At 39.4% G+C, this 21,456-nt stretch overlaps 1 protein-coding gene across 3 annotated transcripts in view; it reads right to left on the bottom strand.

Annotated features, from left to right (window-relative positions):
- ANO6 (anoctamin 6) overlaps positions 1-21,456 on the bottom strand; it is a 69,649-nt gene that overhangs the window by 4,551 nt on the left and 43,642 nt on the right. For 2 of the 3 annotated variants that reach the window (XM_085043722.1, XM_085043730.1), the window contains 14 exons: positions 21,163-21,276; positions 19,207-19,322; positions 18,660-18,794; positions 17,270-17,375; positions 15,979-16,039; positions 12,506-12,651; positions 10,940-11,017; positions 9,248-9,473; positions 8,196-8,365; positions 7,538-7,635; positions 6,446-6,576; positions 5,439-5,644; positions 1,105-1,304; positions 546-651 (listed from right to left, as the gene is read on the bottom strand). In XM_085043722.1, the coding sequence (XP_084899848.1) occupies positions 546-651; positions 1,105-1,304; positions 5,439-5,644; positions 6,446-6,576; positions 7,538-7,635; positions 8,196-8,365; positions 9,248-9,473; positions 10,940-11,017; positions 12,506-12,651; positions 15,979-16,039; positions 17,270-17,375; positions 18,660-18,794; positions 19,207-19,322; positions 21,163-21,276 (1,893 nt within the window). Of the gene's footprint in view, positions 1-545; positions 652-1,093; positions 1,305-5,438; positions 5,645-6,445; positions 6,577-7,537; positions 7,636-8,195; positions 8,366-9,247; positions 9,474-10,939; positions 11,018-12,505; positions 12,652-15,978; positions 16,040-17,269; positions 17,376-18,659; positions 18,795-19,206; positions 19,323-21,162; positions 21,277-21,456 lie in introns of all 3 variants that reach the window. The other variant, XM_085043738.1, reaches the window with a different exon arrangement.

The following is a 21,456-nucleotide window of genomic DNA, read 5'->3' as shown; positions in this document are numbered from 1 at the left end:
GATTACTTCAGTCAGAACTTGGATCAGCCCTAAGTATATTTTATAATTAATAATACCCAATATATCTCTTTCTTCATTTTGGACTGACTCCCATCTTTCATAAGCCCAGGTTGTAGCTTCAGAGGAAGGAGCCATTGCTTTTTTCTGATCACCTAGAGACTTACAGAGATGGTCTTTATAGACTTCACGCTGCCAGTGTACATGTATTATGTACATACATTCAGGATGCTGTGTGCAAACTTCCTCTAAGTACATGTAAAAATATTTTCAGTGTACCCATCCCTTCTATTTCTGCTACTAAAAATAATTCTACAGTTCTTGAGAAAAGAAGCTGCAGATATGTGGGGCAATCAGCAGCTGATGTCATGATTTCAGGGAATTCTTTTTCTAATGGTGCTACACCTCATTTACATCTCCCGAGTTCTTGCTCATGCTAGCACACATCACCAACTCTGATAGCTGTGCCTGGACTGAACGTCTCTGAAGGATTCTCTGCATGGAGGGAAGAGACTAAGTGAGCAATGCTCAAAACCCTGTACACTGACCTCCATGACAATGATGAAAGCCAGCTTGGCTGCAATGACATGCCAGTAGTAGATGTTGTGCTCATATTGGTGCGGGTGGCCAGGAGGGTAGCGCAGATCCCGGTACCTGAAAGCAAAGCAGGAGAGTCAGGAGCTGGGCGCTGGCACCTCTGCAGTACGGCACTGCGGCCAGAGGATGGAGCACGACATGGCCTGCTGAACGTGTCCAGAACAGCGAGCTCGGGGAACTACTGCGATGGGTAAAATTGTGTCTGCAAAATAAGCCGTGTTTGGCTGAAATGTCCTATTTTTGCCACTTTATTAAGAATTACTTATAAAAGTTTTAAGAAACGAAAACGATCAGGTTATTTTGAAAACGATCAGCTAGGAGAAAACTAAATTAAAGTAAGAATTTTCTGAGCAGCACAAACTTATGGGTGAATACTTCCATTCAAAATAAGCTGGCTTTTCATGTGTTTTAATATTTCTTACTGGGTATTGTTAACTGAATTAGATAACTTAGACATAAACCCCATTATTTTTGTCATTGGAAAATGACAAATGCTTACTTGACACTTGCCTGCATGTTGTTTGGTTCCCGAGCCAAGGGGAAAATGGCTTGCTTGCATTCTTGAAGTCTGATATATTGAAGACAGAAAGCGTGCTGTTTATATAGCCTTTCATAGTATGGCTGCTGTGACTCCCATAAGGAGGCACTGAAAAGGACCAGTAATAAACCAGACGAGGAATCATGTCAGATGTAAAAGCAATGATCATAGCCTGCATTTCAGAAAGAGAAGACAAAAAAAGCAGAGCAACATTAAAGAAATAAGTTTTAATATGCATTCATTTGCCATATACTTATCATCTCAAAAATTAAAGTATGAGCTAAAAATAGAAAATATGTGCTTTTCCTGTCAGTAGTTGTTCATTCTGTAAATGAACATGTAGTCTCTCATGGGCACAAAACAATCTCTTTCTGGCATGTGCACTCTGTATAGTTTCTAAATTATCCTAGCTCTGCTGAATGCTTGAAACAGTGATACTATAAACCACTTTTTTCATGTGCATGCAGAGGAGATCAGCAAATGTGTTTCTTATGAGTATTTATGAGATGTTTAAAGAAATTCTGCTGGCTTAAATTAATGGAAACAACAGAAGAGTTCTTCAATAACAGAAAATTAAATTTCACCAGGTTCCCTGATGTTTGAGTAAGGGAATTTATTAAATTAGATATATAACTTATCCATCTCTGATCCTAGAAACATCCCACCCTTTCTGGGGTGCTAGCCAGCCCAAATTCATCTTGGTACTTGTTGCTTCCTACTATAGCATAGTACATGTGGAAACTGCTCTTGATGCCAAGATAATTTTTTTAGTAGCAGCTCCATAGAGCTGTTTTACATGACGTGACCATTTGTTTTTATCTTGCTCCCAAGAGAGTCCCTGTCCTACTCAGTCTGCTAGTCACAAACTGGGTAGGAAATTTGATCTGCGGGTTTGTTGTGGGAAGTCTTTTCTAAACTCATGAACTTCCCAAAACATCCTATTCTGGAGGACAGGTTAACTATGTTTAATCCAATTTCCTCCTCTGCTACTGCAAGTTCAAAAGGTTTCCCTGTGAGGAAGACTTTCCACTGGAAAGACGAGCAGCTGAGTACCTAGCAAGAGGCTGCCCTGCCAGCTCATGACAACAGGCGTCTCTGGTGCCCAGCACCTGGCAAGGAGTGACCAGCCACACTCCAGGACTGAAAGAGAAGTGTTTTTCCCATGTCAAGATAAAAATAACCACTTGACAACATGGATGGAAAGAACCAGGGCAGAGACATGGAGGGTAAAGTTGTGAAGGAGGGATCTGATGGGATCAAGGGAAGGGAAGTTTGGGCAGAGATGCATAAAAGAGGCAGAAAAAAACACAGGAAAATTGCGCGACAGAGTTAGGGGCAAAGTCAAGCAGTAATGGGTAACAGAGGAGCATAAAATCTGGTTAATATCTGTATTCTATTCCCCACCATGCCAGTCTGCAATTCATGAAGTCTGTTTTTTCCTTATTTTCATGACATGGGATAAAAATTGTCCATTTTCATGCAGCATTCCCAGCCAGAAAGTCCCAGCCTGAAGAGGTATTTGTAACCGTTGTAGAAAAAGGGAAGGGGAGAGAGGAGAAAGGGTTAAAAATGTGTAAAGTTCTTCTACAGTTCCTTGAACAATGCTTTGGTGGCAGTGCTAGCTAAACAACCTCCTGCCTCTGCCTCTAGCCGTTGCCTTGTGCTGTGTGCTGGCCTGGGCATTCCTGGCCCCATGCAGCAGATCAGATGACCATGCTGGTCTGCCTGGGAATCACCACTGGATCCCTTCCCTAGTCTGATTCATCATGTAAGTGTTTATGAAGTGCTGGTGCCAGCACAATGCAAGAGACAGCACTGAGGGGAAAAGACAGCGAAGGGAAAGAGCAGGGAGTTGAAAATGGTGCAAGACCCACCCGACCTCAAGTAGCACCACTGCCAACGATGAATGCTATCCTAAGTGACCTACCTTTTGAGTTGGCTTACTTTGAAGAAACTGACAAGCTAAACTGTAGTTAAGATAAAAGCTGCAGAAACAATCCTTTTGAGATTGTGGTCCAAGATCTGTATTTAGTTCTCCAGAACATTGTTACAAGTGAGTTCAGTTGAGAGAAAGTTTGGCTGATGAGAAATAAAAGGGAGGCATCCTAGCACTAAAATAAACTCATTGAAAATTTTCAAGGATAAGGTGTTTTTCTTGTACTGCACTTTGGCTTACATCAAATGTAGTTGGCATGCACTTTAAATACTGTTTTTAAGCATTACATGCCAGTGTGAAATGAAGTGAAAATTATGTGTTGTTTATATTTACATGCTGAGTAGGTGTTTTTGACTGACAAGAAGTATATATTACTGTGTCTTGCAGTTGCAGGGAGACGACCTCACAGCTAAATTACTCTGTTTTTAACTCTGAAGTAGAGTTAAAAGTAGAGTACAAGTAGAGTATTTGTAGTCTGAATTACAAGCAGAGAAAATTTTTGTAAAATAAATTTTCTTTCTGTTCATTAGCTCTTCTAGTCAGACCATAAATGAATTAATATCAACTTAACAATAAGGCAAAAAAATTCCTTCTCCCTTTGGACCAAATGAGTTTGACATTGCTTCTTTGTATCATTTAGAAAGATGCTGGAATATGGTATTGACACAGCCTAATACTTGAACTTACTGATTTTTTTTGCAAGGCCCCAGGTCTCTCATCATCCTAAATCTGAACCCTGTCTCACTCTCCTCCCTCTCTCTGAATGATCTCCAGATGTGCTCCGGAGAGCTTCAAGGACAGAAATACGAAAGCTAATCCTACAGCATCCTCTCAAAGGAAAACTTTTTTTCCTCTTGAATTATAGGCTGCATTTCAGAGTATTGCACTGGAGAACTACAAACAAACAGCACATTCTCTGCTTCCCGAGCTTTACTGCACACAGTTTTCCATTTATACCATAACTAATTAAAATCAGTCTTCAAATCAACAACAGATGCTTTGGTACTATTCAATAGCAAGTTCAGCGCCTCATGGCAACTTTCAAAACTGGTAGCTTTGTGCAAAAATTGCTTGCAAGTCACTAGCAGCTGTTACAAAGGTAACAAATGCATGGAGGAGATGATACAGTTCCCAAGTATTATCAGCTGTAACAAGTCGTGTAGAAGAGAAGAAACACTTTATGAGTACTGAGGTAAAATCAAGGCAGGGTTGGTAAAGGAGAGACTGGTGACTTGGATCAGTTCCTGGATGTCAAACAAGAAAAGAACCATACTTAAAGGAACAAAACTGCTTCTAGCATTTGGTCTAGCACATGGCTTTATGGCCCACACTTCATTAGCAATAAATACCAATCTCTTTGATGTCCTCACAACACCTGCAGCAGGGCTGTTTGAATGTGACAGTCTCTGCTGAGTCCCTGGCACACCATCAGCCCCAGGGAGGTGAGTGGCTGCTGCCCTGTTTGCACAGTGACATAAACTGCAGAAAGCAGGGCACCAACACATTCCTAACAGAAACCTACACACGTCTGATCCAATGTAAGCTCACCAAAGCCACTTTAACTCTGACCTGAATACCATAATAACTATGATAAGGTACAATATTTTAAGTAATCTTAAGATATATGTTCAAGAACTATGATAAGGTACAGTATTTTAAAGTAATCTTAAGATATATGTTCAACTTCTAATTTCATGTAGGTATTACAACATCCTGCTGGATTGACTGGGAAAGACAGTTATCAAATAGCATAGCATACTTGGATCTCTCTCATAAGAGAAGAAAACAGCAACCTTGTTGAAAAAGGCTATTTGCCATGGATAATGTGTGGTGGTGGTGTCCCTCCAGTAGAAACCAGTGGTCATTGCTCCTTTAATAAAGGGCAGCAGTGAGAATTTTTTGTAAGTTAATACGTATTAGCTACTGTTTAAGAACAAGCAATCAAATAATCCACAGTGATAAATACCAATGGCTTATTTTTCTTCCCACATTGCAGCCTACAAATAAAACCTTGGTGAATTGATACAAAAAATGTGAGAGATCTGAATTTTGTTGTTTAGGAGTATATTCATCAGAATTTTATTCCTAAATATTTCAAAAGAACTCTCTTAAAATTCAGCTTCTTTGTTGTGTACTTAAAAATTTTAAGTCCAACTGAAGAAGAGATTAGTGTCCAAATTCTCAAAAAATTCATTCTGATCTGCAATTTTGAGCATGCATTGTATTTCTGAGCACACAAGAAAGAAGCTGAATTTCTGCTTTAAGAAGAGGTCATTTAAGTTGCATTGCCACACGCAGCATTCCCACATTTGGATGCGGCACCTGCAGTGAAGGCATTTTATCTCTTGCAGTTGTTGTCACTGTACTTACATTGGTGACCACGGCCAGAATGGCTATGCCCTGCAGGATGGGCTGCCAGGCGCCGATGTCTTGTGCCTTCTGTGGAACCATGCGCCTGAATTGGGTCGTCAGCTTCCACGCATCCAACCGGATTTCCAACATGTTGTTGATAAGAGCCAGAAGAGGAGCCAGGGGGAATGAAGCCACAAACAGTGTCACAAAGCCAAACTGTATAACTGTGAAAGGGAGAGGTTACATCCGTCAATGAGGCTTTCACTTACTGGAGATAAGCAAGTGTAGGCATGTATAGTTTATATACTCCAAATTCAGATGGAAGAAACAAGAAAGAGTAGCTGGGTTCCTAATGAATCTTCTGGATGAGAAAATAGTAGCACAACAGTACTGGAAAAACCTGCTAGGTGAAGGGGACAGCAAAATATTACAAGTCACAACACACCAAGTGGAACTATTCTGGGTATTTAAATGTCCATTTCTTTCTGATATCTTTATCATGAAGACCTGGAAATCTCATGACTATCTCTCAGTACTGAACTGGAAGGCCCAAACCAACAATCATCTTATTGGTGTCTGGGTACTGCTGTAAGTACACTGGCAGTGCTGTCACAGAATGGATAGAGGCAACAAACCAGCCACGGTCTGCCAGCTCCCAAATTACCAGCAACAAGTCCTGGTGACTGCAGACCGGCAGCAGAGCAGTCAGACACAGGGCTCTGTTGTACAACACCAGAACATTACAGTGGTCTGCCTTCTGAATGCATTTCTCACAGGACTAGGCAAGGAAGCAGCAGTACTCCTCCTTGTACAATCATGTGCTGTTTCCTAGTTATAAACTGGATTAAGGCGTAGCTGTTTAATAAAAGCTTGCAAAACCATCTGTAATAGTTCATCAAAAGTTGCCTCAGAAAACATTAATGTCTCCTCTCTCTACCTTTTTGAGCATTGCTTGTATGAACATTTTCTTTAAAACTTATCTGTGTCCAGCAGTGGTAGTGAATCCAAACTGAACTGTTACTTACCCATTTCAAGATACTCATAAAACAGTCCAAGTTTTCCAATGGGCTGGAGGTGGTAGTCATGCTCCCAACATGGAACAACTTTTTCTGATCTGGCAGCTGCAGAGTGTCTTCCAATTAGATTCTTGACCAAACTATCAGCCAGGGAGAAAAAGAACACTAACTTTGGTAAAAGAACCTAAAAAGGTCCGTAAATGAAAAAAAAGACATTTCTGCTGTTACAGCTTTAAACAATCAATTTATTTAATTCTGAATTACTGAAAACTTCCTTCCTTCCTTTTGCTGCCTCATCCTAGAAGTGGTTATTTACAAACCATAAATAAGAGTGTAAAGGGACAATACATCTGAATCACAGTGATCTATACTTAAATTGTACAGAAGAATGATCACGTAACATTCAAGATAACAAAATATCAAGCAAAATGTAGGCCAGTGGTTAGAGCATTAATTCCTTCTGATCACAAAATTTACAGAATCAAAGAATGGTTGAGGTTGGAAGGCACCTCTGCCTTGTACAGGCAGGGTCACCTAGAGCTGGTTGCCCAGGACAGTGTCCAGATGGCTTTTCATTATCTCCAACGGCAGAGAATCTACACCCTCCTTGGGCAATGCTTGGTCACAAAAAGATGTTTCCTGGTGTTCAGATGTTTCCTGTGTTTCAGTTTGCACCCATTGGTCCTGGTCCTGTCCCGGGGCATTAGTCACAGAGAGTATTCTGTCTTCCTCTTCTTTTGCCCATCAGGTATTTGTACACACTGATGAGATATCACTGAGCCTTTTCTTCTCCAGGCAGAACAATCCCAGCTTCCTCAGCCTCTCCTCATATATGAGGTATTCCAAGGTTAAACTTCTTAACCTTGTGTCCTTTTTCTAGACTTTCTTCAGTATAACTGTGTATGCCTCTTTTGTACTGGGGAAGCCCATAATTGGACAGCACTCCAGCTGTGGCTTCCCCAGTGAAGGACTTTGCACTTCCCCTCATTGAATTCCTTTCAGAATACAATATGCACTTACCAAACTCAGTGCCTGAGGGCATCAAGCAAAACAGTATTTTTTAAATATGAAAGAGCAGATTACTTCATAGTTTGAACTTACGGAAGAAGCACTTCTTGAATGTTGTTCCAGATAGCTTTACCTCCTACTATGATGGCAAGCTGGGTTGTGAGCTCGAGGAGACATCCGCCTGGATCACACTGAAGGTTGGGAGAGATAGGAAAATTTTTTGAAGTTGGGTAACTTTGCAGGCATGAATGAAGCATTTAAAATAATGCATCCCTGGTTTATTATAATAACATTACTTAAAGCAATCTGAGGAGACTGTCTAGGAAAACCTTTCCAGTATGGTATGCAAAAGCCAATTCCAGGCCACATATAGTCACATTTGGTAGGCTGACAAAACACCAGTGAAAGAGTGAAAGGCAAAGTCATGCAGCTCTGTGCTATCACCAGCTGAGGGTCACCCAGCAGAATAGGAATGCTGCTACTGATATTCTCTCCTTCCTGTGTGCCAATTCACAGATTGTAAGACCATGGTAAAATACACTTTTCTGGGTATGTGGAATACATTTCCAAGCCCAGCTGGTCTTGTGCCATATTCTTTTATGCTAGGAGTTAGTGAAGAGGCAATTAGCTTAGGAGGCAGTCACTTTTTAAACCCTAATGTTAAATATGTACAACTGTGTTTTACTTTATACAGTCCTAACTGCGGCAGAATACCTGGACTAATTACACGTTATACATGATATATTCTTACCTCTTCATTGCGATACTTTCCCAGCCAATAAACTGGATTTCCAGGGTAACCTACAAATTTACCCTTAAAAAAAGCTATGTAGAGGCATGAAGAATAGTAGTTGACAAACTGGAACAAGAACATCTTTGTGGTCAGACTGTTTTCATAATCGGTCTGTGTCCTTGGAAGTTCTGCAATGAAAGAAAAGTAAATAAATTAAAAAATCCCCAACCCAATCTACAAGTAACCCCCAAGCTGCTCTAGAGCCTCAGCTGCAAAGTATCTGTATGCCTCATATTCCTTAAAATGACTGAGAGCATTATCATTTAGATTGTACATAATCCCCATATATACTTTAACCATTATTTAATTCTAAAACTGTATGGGTTGTAAGAAGGAAAGAACTCATTTGCTGACCATAAAGAAAGAGAAGAAGCAAGAATTCTGATAACTCAGGGGAAAAAAAAAGCACCCAAATCCAGCACACTCAGGAAAGATGCAAATGTAGCACTTTGAACTGATGAAACAGTACTAAATAAAAACACCACACTACTTCATACATCTAAAGTAAAATAGCTACTTCAATACTGATGGCCTGGATATAGAGTATAACATTATTTGTGACTGTTTATCTGTTTAAAAACATCAGAGTGGTATGCAGCTTTGGAATGGTGACCTTAGTTCACTTATTTACAAGAAAATAGCTATTTTCCCCATAAATAAAAGCTAATGTAATTGAATGTGTTATGCCTTACTGATCTGTTTTCATAAAGCTTGGTTGTAGTAGTAATTTTCTTTGCTTTGTCTGTTTCACAAGCACAAAACTGTAAACAATTGATCTTTCATGCTGCCTATGTGAGGACTTTCCAGGCAAAGAGCTGAATACCATATTCCTCTGATATTGAGAAAATCAACATTGGAAAATGTCTGGGTGGTAGTGTGTGATTTGGTGGGAAAATTCTGAAATATGAGGTACAGGTGCTCATTTATCATAATACTTACTATACATATAAATGCTAATTTTTCTAGCTATTTTACCCCACATTTCTATCTGAGGTACAGCAGCAGCATACCGAAGTCAGTAATCAGGATTGCCACTTTTTCATAGACGATGTTGAGAATCATAATGACAACAAAGCTGATGAGTGAAGCAGTTACTGTCGTGGCTGTCTGTGGAGTCAGGTACTTGCGGATCGTCTCTGTTCCATTAATGTGCTGTGACAGCGATGAGGAGAATACCAGGAAAACCGAGAGCCTGTAGACAATGATTCCAATAACTGAAGCAATAATCAAAAGGATCTGCCAAGGGAATGAAAGAAAGATGTTTGTATTCAACCACTGGATTTAGGAAAAAGTGAGTTTGAAACACTTTTCATGATAGGCAAAAGTAAAGCAATTTTGTGCCTGTCATTCCATTGCAAGAGGATGATCAAATAAGGCAATAAATAGTGAATCCATAAAAGAAGCCCTTTTCATGTAGCCTAGTAAATCTGCAGGAAAGAAAAGAGATGGTCTGTTTTATGATTAATAACAAGGTTTGTACTGATGTGAATCAATATAATGAGATGCATAATCAAATCTTACACCTCAAGGCATGTGATGGGAGAAAACTCCTTTTCGGATATTGGACAGTTGACAGGAGGTCAAATGCACTAGCATTTAGTGCATTTGATTATGGAGGGGGCTGCACCTTCTCTTCCATGTGATACTATTACAGACTACAGACCCCTCAAAGGAATAGAAAAATTTTAAGCCAAGTCATGTAGTCTGCAGGAGTTGCGATAATGATCCATGTAACTCATCTTGCTTGCCATCTCCTCTTTCTTCTTCTCTCCCCACCTTTATTTGTTACTAGTTCTCTAGCTATTATTCAGTATGAGGTCCAGAGACCTGTGTATCTTTTTTTCACTATCTCAGCAAACTGCCATGAACTACCTCCCCTGACCCTGTGCACAGCAACAGTGCAGTAACACAAGTGGCAAACATAGAACAAATCTCTTCCCTCCAACATGAAGTCTGGTCTATTTAAATCCAACTGCAAGTCAATATTCTTTCCTTTGTGTTTCAACTGTGTCAATGCTAAGGCTCTCCTGGGCTGTCAGACACCACTCTATCTCCTATAGGTATCCTGTGACCTAGAAGGAGGTGTTTTCCAGCTGCTATTTGTGCTATAGATGAGGAGGACATGCAATATGCTAAAACACAGAGCTTTTCAAGGCAATCTCTCTGGGCCTGCTCATTGTGTTATATATTGTGTCGTGGTTGACTGGACTGCTTTCAAGGTTTAGTTTTAATTAAAGTAGCAGCTCTAGGAGATTAAAGAGCACTCAGCTTTGCTCTGTTAAGTGAAACACAAAACCTGAAAGAGGTCATGGACTGTGAGACACAATATGGAAGAATACAGCTGGAACAAGTCAGACAAACTAGTAGGGAAGACAGCATATAAACCAAAGCCTTATTTCCCCTCTAAAAGCAAGGACATTTGTCTTAAAATAATGAGGGAAAAACCAGTGGACCAAATTCACAAGCATAACTCACAATCTACAGCTGCAGGATATTTTGATACTGGATGCTAATGAGTACTGGATGACTACAGCTACCATTTCCATGTGGGTCCATACCTTATGGGCTTGATTTATGCATGAGATGGAAAACCAACTGAACCTGTTCCATTGCCATTTTTTGTTCTGTTCAGGAGGATAATTTTTTAGACACTCACTAGAAAAGCGAATTTATGAGGGGAAAGAATGAAAGAAGAACTTTACCCAGAAGAAGATGGCACTTGTACAGAAAGTCATCCGTACGCACTTCCCACATGCAGTGTATGGCACATGTTCTTCTTGCTGTAAAAGATTAAGAAACAGATCAAGGACCAACCTTGACCAAGCACCCAACCTTTCCTTTTTCTTTTTTCCTTCTTGTTTTTTTTGTGTGCACAAATTAAACCCTTTATAATATTGAGGGCAGGAAAAAAAGAAAAAAAACTACCTTGTTTTGTTCCCTGGAAACTCAACATTTATTCATGATTTCAGAAGCCTTGCCTGATAAAAAGTGTCTTTTTTTTTTGCTGCCCCTTCTAAGATAAAAATTACTTCCACAGAGGTAGAATGTCTTCAGATCTTACTGACTTCAGCCATGACAGGGTGCATAGTCCTTCTGCATAGACCCATCCCTCTTGGCTGATCATGGCATCCAAGGTCATTATCTTTCAAACTTCAATGGCTAAATTTAGCAGGCACTAAAATTTTGGTCCTTGAACTCTGTATTTCTCAATGTGTTCCACAGGAACAATGCGATGGCTTCCCCAAGGAAAATGCCTACCTCAATGTGGTGCAGTGAAAATTCACTGAGTCTTCAAAGAATCTCTGAGGCTTAAAATAAAATATTTTAGCATATTTCTCACTCTTTGAACTGTACGAAAAGAACTTTCTAGCTATGATTTTATACGTTCAAGGTGGCATAGGTTTATAAGCTTTTAAACAGGATGAGTTTTTTGTACAAGATATAAAAAGAAGCTCTATATAAGAACTGCCAAATGGCAATTAACTGTGGCAGTTAATTTTGAAACTTTTCAAGTGCCCTCTAATAAACATTAGTATAACATGGATGGAATGTGAAAGTAGTGCAAAGGATCAGATAAAAGACAGAATATATTGACAGAGAATAATAAAAAGTGAAACTGAACTTGAGTAAGCTGACGAAGCTAAAGCTACTCAAATGTATAATAAATAGAGATCTAAACTAAGATCCTCATAAATATGAACCCTATTTCATTGAAATGAGGTTTATCCTTGTCTCTGCAAGATTGTTGTTATCAATCATAATTGCATCCGTATGCACATAGCAACAATAGCTATTTATACGTTTCAAACAGAAACATCTTTGGTTAAAAAAACAGCGTTGGCATCACATATAATCATGTAACATGTTTCCTTCCATTCACCTTTTTTCCTGATGCATTCCTAGGCAAAGATAGCAAATACTCTGTGATCTTGGCCTCTGGCAGCAACATTTAATCATTTCTTGGGGGATTTAATAAAGTAGACTTACTCTTCTAAGCTGGGGATGATGCCTACTTCTGTTTATTTAAGACACAGGAACCTCAGCAGCACAAGGTCCTCAAACAGGCAAATACTTTTAAGTGCTTACAGTTAAGTATAAATTCCCTGTCCCTCCATCTGCACTTTATAAATTCACTATTTCCAGGCCAGTTTATCAACTTGAGGCACTGCTGATTCATAAAGCTCCAGTCCAGATTCACCATTTTCATAGTGTCTGCTCACAGCATGTCTGTAGCAGTAACCATCACCAGTTATCAAAATATTCCTTACCTGTGTGATTTCATTCATGACTACGTGAGTGCACCGAGCTTCATATTCTGGGCGAACTTGCTCTTCTTGCTCTAAGTACTCAACCGTGTCCCATTCATACTCCAGTTCAGCCTGTCGGCGCTTCCAAAACTCCAAAAAAAAGGTAACTATCCAAATGATAGACAAAATGAGCAATACCATGTGAGTATTGGATACTGCTTGACCACTCTGGGCTATAACACGTCTCAGTATTCCCCACAGCTTTTTGCAGAATAAAGGAATAAAACCTTTATTGGCTAATGCAATGGTGAAAACAACTGGATCTACTCCTTTATGCAATTATGCCTTTGGATATATATGTACTTTAATACCTGAGGTAAATGGTGCTGTAGCCACATGCTGAAGAATGTATATACTTTATTTGCTTTCTGCCTAAGGCTAGAATATGAGCACTTTGGATCTCATGTTGCAGACTGCTTTTGAAACAGTTTATCATGGGATGCTTAAGAAACAAAGCTGATTGGATAGGTGAAGACACCATCTGGGAAGTGCATGACTTCTAGAAAAATAAAACTCAGTAGGCCAAAAACTGTCACAGGGAAGATCTCCCGCTCACTCAAGCTGCAATTTTTGTGTAGACAAGTTATGAAGTTGAAAATTACAAAAACAATGATGGTTCAGGTAAAACTGCTTAAATTCAGCTGTCTTTCCTCCTCTGCTAGCACAAACCTGAAGAGACTGCAGCTCTTTTGTATGGCATGGATCTTAGAACCTTCCTGGGCTGGGCCAGCCATTTTCCTGTGCTCCTACAGCTGGAAGCACTGAGGGATCAGGTACAGATGCCTAAGTGATAATGGTTGAACGCGAATCCAGCCAAACTCATTACCTTGTCCCAAGACATTATGGAGGCAGATCTGGCAGCAGAGGCAATGACACACCCAGATGGGAAGGCTAGGAGGAGCTCAGGATGCCGGGTGTCAGTACCACGCTCCCTGGCACACCTGGATTCTTCATTCTTGAAGACAGTGCAGTCTCAGATTAAATGAGTGGTGTGTCTCTGCAGCACTGGTTCCAGGAATAGTAGTATCCAATCACTGCACTCTCATTGCTCTCATTGTCTGGGAGTAATTAACCCTAAAATTGAGGGTTTTTTACTAGTTTGGCCCCTCATTCTGAATGATGAAACCTCAATGGCATGCAGTTACAAGTCCAAACATTAAAGGTTATGTCTAAAATCAGGTGTGGTTGAAAAAACCCAAACAAACATTTAAAACCCAGGAAACTCCATGGGCTGGGCAGTGAGATGACCTTAGCATCTGCACACAGGCAAAACTCCAGAAAACCCTGCTCTCCTGATTATTCAGGGGCCTCTTTCACAAGGACTTCTCCGCTACTTCATGCTTAGAAGCAGCAAAGCCATTGCAAGCAGTGGACCAGACAGTCTCATCTTCTTTTTTTCTCCTGCAGAGCAAGGACATTGGTCTTCCATAAATCTCTAATTGCTGCCCATCCCAAATCACAGGAAGCTGCAGGCCATACTGATTTGTTCCAGCTGCAAATTCAGCTGCTGCTGGAGAGCCCAGAAGTGCAGGGGCTCCTTCTGTGATGATAGCCACATGTGCTAACTGTGATAGAAGGGCACACAACACAGGCACAGCTCTCCCAGCCCCCTACTAGCCAAGTTGTGTCTTTCAGAGCAGGAAATGAGCTCCTGCTGCATTTGCCATTTTCCTTTTATTTTGAAGCAAGATTGTTTCAACAGTGGAAACAAATGACATTTCAGAATCAGGAGATCAGAGCATTAAGATCACCTCAGGATGAATGAAGATGAAAGGTGTCCCCTTTCCTGTGTCTCCCAACATTACTACTCAGGCTGGCCCAGGTGTTCTGCCTCTGAAGCTGTGTCACCAAGGTCTGAAAAGAAGAGCCTCCACTGGAGAACATTTCTTGTTTTAACTGATCTTGCTATGGGAGAGGATCCAGGAATGGCAGCAAGTGAAGTGGAAGCTGCTGTCTCTTGTTCATGACCTTTGCCAATCTAGTCTTACCATCAAAGGCAGAATTGGCAGTGCACTAATACATAAAAAGGGCTAACTCCTGAGGCCAAATTCCCTGGTGTTTCATAGTGCTTTAAGATTTCTGAAGGGAATACACACATAAAAAAAGTGCAATTATTAGAAGTGTATTGATGATAATGATGCAATAATATATCAAAAAAGTCTAATATTATTTTAATTGTTTTGGACCAGGAGGTCAAAAAAAGTAATAGAGCAAGGTGAAAATTACAGTTGGAATTACACCAGGACCATGGGTCATTTGGATTCAGTACAATTTTGGATGAATTTCTGTAACATAATTCACCTCTTTATATAGTGGACTTACAACAAGAATACTAATAGACCTTGCAGCCATCACTATAACCATGAAGCTTAACTTTGTAATTATTGCTCTTAGAACCATTCTTCAAAACAGGAAAGACAATTTTAATTAAAAAACAAATTGCCAATAAATTAACTCTTGAGATGACAGGAGAAGATTACATTGGTATCAAACTTCTAATAACTTTTTATTTAGTGGATTCCCTGCTGGTGTTTTGACTTTGGCACATGCTTTAAAAGAAAACTTCTTTTTGAAATGATACATTTCATCTTACATTTCTTTAAAGCAAGAGCTACTTTGAAGCACTTTAGGTCATCACAGGGAAATAAAAATACAATGTGTTTTACAAAGAAAGCAATTTTTGCATTCTTGTCAGCCTATATACGAATTCAAAATATTATATGTGATACATTCTCTATAGCACCCTGTATACAGACCTAACATTGAAATTATTTTTGTAATTACTGGACAAGACAGTCCAATAAAAGCCAGTTAACAAAGCTGCTAAAATGAATAAAATAAACTCTTTCTAGGAAAATAAACCTTGCCTAATCCTTGAATACAGCACCAAGGTTTTCACCTATGGGAAACATCCTGATTTTATATACATTATCTCTGCTAAAAGATAAATCTAGTGCTTGTAACTACTACACTTTTTGCAATCAGCTTCTTAAATAAAGACAGGAAGAAAAAAAATCGTGGGAAATACAACAAATTACTGTTTTTCAATTGTGTTGTGCATCTACACAGCTGTTAATAGCACAAGCATCTCCAAAAATCTTGGGGAAAAAACCTCAGCTCCTCTGACAGATATACTTAAGCACTTGGCTGGCTCCTGCTGGATGAACATGTGGCAGCCTTAACCACTTCCCTCAGATTTTTCTTCAAGTAAAATGAAACAGAACAGATACTGAAGAACAACTTTAACATCTACAATTTTTTGTTTTCTTATGATGAGTTCCTGTGAATGTGCTTGTTTTCTATAGAGCTACTTACCAGTGAATTCCTAAGTGCTAGAAAATGAAGTCAGTGCAAATTTATCCATGTTTTCTTGGCTGATGCTGGAGGCTTGGCCAAAATTAGATAACAAACCACAGTTGCTGAAATCGACTTACCCCATATTCCCATAAATACTGCAAACACCAGTGTTCCAAAGCTATCAAATATACAGAGTTTCTGGAAAAGTGGAAAAGAAAAAAAATGGCTTAAAATATAACTGACCATTTTTATTCTTCTACACTGACCCAGAACAGAAGCTGCTTACTGAAAATGTTGATTTTCAGTTTTTATGTAGTTTCATAAACAACCTTTGTGGATAGTGTTTCCTCAACTTCTGTCCATGTACACCACCCTCCAGTAAATCACGGAAATTAAATGCAAAATCGAGAATTAAAAATAAAAGCCATATATGCAGTACAAGGGATAGTAAAATGGTATGCTGTCAAACCTCCTTCCATCTGTTGCATAGGAAGAGGAAAAACAGTGCTTCTGCTCTGGGAACTCAGTATAGAATTATGGAGTTTTAGTACAGCCACTAAAAGGCCACAGACACATCTGGTTCTCATAAGCAGGATAACAAATAAGCTAGTTAGTAAAACCACATTCTGATGAGATACCTCTGTGGTCACTATTTACCCTTTTTCTTCCATCATAGCCTATTCCCTGCATTCTTATTTCTTTTACCCTTTAAGCCTGCTGATGCAACAAATTAAAGCTGGGCAAGGTATTTTTGATGAATAGCTGAAAAATCTCAGTTCTGGGACTGAATCTATGGAGAGGAATGATGAAAGGCTAACATTAGCTTGGTGAGACAAGGCAATGGGGCAAGAGAGTGAGGTTTCTTTTGGCAGGAATTAAGAGCAGACAACAGGACATGGCTGTGTCACAGCTTCTGTCATAGCCAACACCAGCCTCTCCTTGTACCCATCTTCTCCTTGACAACACGGATAAAATTCAAGGCATAGATCCAGATAAATTCTTTGCGCAGGGAGGAGGCAGAAATTAGAAATGTCAAAACAAGCTTTAAATGTTTCCTTAGCAAAATTGATTCAGAGCTACTGAATCAAGGCTTTAACTGAATCTTTCCTCCCTTCAAAAGGAAGAAGTACCCCCAAATGAAACCAATTTTCAATTAAAATAACATTTTAGTCTCATATCAAATATTGGCAGCTCTGTGAAATAAAAAGAAAATTGAATTTTTCATCTCAGATCAAATTGGAGCAATTAATGCTGTTGTTTTTACTTTTCAAAGTTGAGTCACTGTATCAAAAGGAACAATTATTTGCACATTTCTAGCAGTTCTGCAGTTCAGGAAATTAATGGAGGACCAACACTGTTTTATATGCAACACTAGAGAAAGTGCAACTAAAGTTCAAAAGCGTGTCTGCAAGCTGTAAATGTAGTTACCTTGGATGATTCACAAGTGATGGTGAGGTTCCAGTAGGTACATGCTTTATCACACTGAGGACACATTATGATATTACCTCCTATGTTGGGGTCACATACTTCTTGGCTAAAAACAAAACTAGTCAGTCACTCACCAACACTAAATTCTTGGTGCTTTTTCACACATGAAGGTAGTGCAATAATCTCAGGGAATTAAGGAATAATTCACCAGTGATCTGCCCCCACCCCTTGCCCTGGCAACACATCCCCATTTCCATTCTAGTCCTCAAAAATGGATGACACAGGAGGAAAATTATTTCCATCCCTTGTATGTGGTGGTAATTCTCAAAACTGCCCACACTGAAAATAAAACAGCTCTTAAAAGATCTCACAGTCTTCAATAGGAAACCCACAGCAGCATGCTCACACATGCTACCATATCAAGTCCAAAGGGAAAAGGAAGAGGAACACTGCCTAGCAGAAGGAGGAATAGCTGCAGAGCCCAAAGAGCTGCCTAATCCCTCTGGTCTTCTAATCAAGATCAGGTCAGAAATTGTGCAGAGGGGAGCTGCCACAATGATTCAAGCGATGGCAGATCTGTCTTCTAAGAGGTGGCAAAGGAGCTGCTATCTCATGCATACTAACCCAGCATGGTGAGGCTGAAAGGTAATGTAATTACTTTCTATGCATACATCAGGGGGGTAAACACCAGGGAAAGGATGAGCTGTATAACTAAATTAGAATACTGGCAAAAAGCTAAATGGGTATAAATAGGGCACAGGAGAGGAGCTGTAGAATAGCCCTTCAGCATGGATTATGAACACCCTTCCAGGAGGAGGTATACAATTTGATGGCCTGTAGCTCATTTGACACAATGCCATCATTTTTTTCCCCTGGGTTATTTTGCCATGATTGAATTTTGTTGTGTTGTGATGAGAGAATCTGTGTCATGGCTATGCCTTGCCTTCCAATGTATCCTATGCAGCTGAAGGGCCCTGTGCTGTTGCTCTTCCCATATTCTCACAAATTAGAGGAAAGAAATTATCAAGGTCTTTGTGTATCTCGTTTAAGGTTTACAACAGTGAAAATTATGGCAATTGGTATTGATTTCTGATTGTCACTCTTTTCTTTGTGTTTCTACACTAGGTATGGTGAACCTCGTGCAAAATATAAATAAAATTATGAAATGACAAACTCACGGGTGTCTTTTACTGTAATGGTCCATGGATATCTGTTGTTTTCTTATCTCCTACTTTAAGCTTTTGCCTTCAACTTCACAATAGCATTTGTTCTCAGGCCCTTTTAATTTTGCCTCCTTCATTAAGCAGTGTCTTGCAAACCCTGAACTATTCCCCTCTGTACAGGACTGATCAAAATCGCATGTGATATTAAACTAGGCCTGATCAGGTACCTCCATGTGCAGTTGTCCTTTGTCAGATATCCATAAAGAAAACAGCCAACTCCCACAACAGCAGCCACAGTTAGCATATTGGTGTAAAAGCCCAGCCAGGCAAAGTAGATGCCAATTTTCTCTCCATAGTACTTCCTGTGGAGGAGAAAAGTTTGATTTTTTTTTTCTGAAATGCAACGAAATTTGCATTTCTGTTTCAAATGGCTCTTCATTTCATACATTTTATACCAACCCATATTTTAATATTCCTCTGGTTTCAGCTTTGGGATTGCAGTGGTATTGCATGGTTTTGTAAAAGGATAGAAATGGGGTGAAAAAAGGAAAAAGAGAAAAGATCATGCTCCCAAAGAAAAATTTTAAGTGGTTACCTTTTTATAAATTGACTTTTCATGAAACCAATCTCAAAGTATGCTCCTGTGCATGAGCTGATCTGGGTGTATGTATCTTCCCTCAGAACTGAGCTCTGTGTCTTTGACATCTCTAAGACCAGACCTATTATGTAGATTTCTCATTCTCCCTGCATTAGGCCAGCACCAGTCACACCAACCTGATGAAATCCAGGGGTTGCAGTTTGAAAATGTTTTTAGGATGAGCCCATTCTCTGTAGAGAAGATATCGTTCACTTGGGCAGTTGGGGTCAGTTGACAGGTGCTTAAAACTTGACTGCAAAACAGAAAAACCATGAGAAGATACCACTAATTTAACCAGTGCAGCTCACCTCTCATCTCTACAGATGATCCCTATGCCATGAAGCTAGAGCCTATAATAGCCTTTTAGACTTGCAGTAGTCTTGCTGCAAGCCAGGAAAAGGAGCAGGAAGGCAGCTCTGAGAGCACAGCAGGATCCAGGATAGAAGGTTGTCAGGAAGGCACTGAATGCTGAAGCAAACAGTGTACATATGTGAGCTGAAAATAACAGAGACTCATCATGAACTTAAATCTAAGCACATGTCAGTGTCTTGGCACTTAGGAATAGAAAATAAAAAAGGATCCATTCTAATTAGGGAACAGGACTGAGTTAAAATGGATTTTAAGTAGTTTTAACATGCTACACATGCTTTGCTTCAAAATAATACTGTACTAGAATACACTGGAAAGTCTGAGGGAAAAATCCAGGGCCACTAGTCTCTGTTTCAAATTTAAAAGAGAGTTCACATGGAGATAATCCTTGTATTTCTTAGTGGGCTATTAAAAAAGCTATTTCAACAAAACCTATGTTATTTGAGACATTCTTCCATTCTGTATCTGTGATACAACAAGACAAGTGATGTTTGTAGAAATCTATCACTACTTTTGATTTTCAGCATAGCTGTGATATATAATTTCAATTGTATGGAAAGACAGTCATTGATAACTAGTCATACTGAGTCCAAATTCCCCACACCAGGATAGAAATAGCCTGCGAGGCAGGTTTTAAACCTTTAAATAAAACCTTAAAAATGGACAGTCACAAATTACATGAATTCTATTCTGTAAAGCTTTGATTACTTACAAGAAACATGCTTTGTCTTGATTCTGCCTTAAAAATTTATTTGAAAACCTTGGAGGCCTCCTAAATATTTTAAGCCAAGTCCATGCAGCTGAAGCAGTTATCAGTCTTGACCTCCCATGTTCTCAATGTCTCCTTGACAGAGCACACCTTGGACACAGAATGGTGTCTCTGAGAGGGACAAGCTGTGGGGTTGTGGTTGTGCAATAGATAAAATACAGAAAATCAGCCCTCAGTCTTTGCTCTCTCTGTTGCATTCACAGCCTTACATGGAGTTTCTTCTTTGTCAAATATTCTGAAATCTGATTTTTTTCTCCTTAATTTTCTTCTTTTTTGTGCTATTGGTAGCCTTAGTATACAAAGCAATTTTCACTATAACTTTCTTCTTCAAATGATGTAATTTAAAAAGCTTCAGAAGCGTAGTTGCAAAAGCTGGATTTCTTATTGCAAGGTAAAATTCAAACCAGTGAAGCTTTTCTCTGCAAGACTCTGACATCACCTCTGAGGCACTGGACTGGCTGGGCAGAGTCTTCCTGTAGAAACCTGAGTCTCATGCATGTATGTTGCAATGTTTCGGAACTCAGGGAGCATTTCTCACTGTGCAAGACTTTGACAGATCCTAAGATGAGATTTGTAGTCTACATCTTCATCAACAGTGTTGACAGGAATTTTAATACTGGAAAATTGAACATTGATTTAGAACTGATAATGCAGTGTGTCATGGGAACTATCTCTCAGTCCAGGCACTTTACTGAAATATATCTCCCAGAGAATACAACTTTAAGAACTCTCAAGTGAAATACACTGTTTTTCATTTATAGAAATGCATTTTTAACCAACAGTGCTTTGGAAGAAAATCTCTTTAGCCAAACCACATCCTATTCTTCTATGTGGATAGAACACCAGTCTAGGAATAAGGCAATGAATAGCGATTGTATTGTTTGATATAAACCCCTCTAGATACAGTTCAGACCTCTATTTCGAAGTGTATTTTAGTAACAAGCATTGGACTTACATCATGAAGGGGAAAGGCTGCTTTGTAGATTCCAGTGTCCAGTAATTTGTTAATGCCAAACTTTTTCACATTGTTTTTTGTTGCATATTCCACACGGGACAGGATAAAATGAACCTGAAATGTAAAAATTTTTTTTGTTTCTCTTGCAACCTGAAAGTAATCATACACAGCCATACCTGTCTCAGCATGCAATCAAGTTAGGAAAGAATAAGCAGTGCAGACAAATTTAACTGCACAGGGTATACAAACCATTCAAATCTCTCCTTTAAATTCTGGTGGAAGAGAAATAGGACA

Source organism: Lichenostomus cassidix, chromosome 1Aa (assembly GCF_008360975.1).
Source record: "Lichenostomus cassidix isolate B80296 chromosome 1Aa, HeHo_3.0, whole genome shotgun sequence".
Taxonomy (NCBI): domain Eukaryota; kingdom Metazoa; phylum Chordata; class Aves; order Passeriformes; family Meliphagidae; genus Lichenostomus; species Lichenostomus cassidix.
The sequence above is the reverse complement of the archived record's forward strand: the minus strand, read 5'-3'. Positions and strand labels throughout refer to the sequence as shown.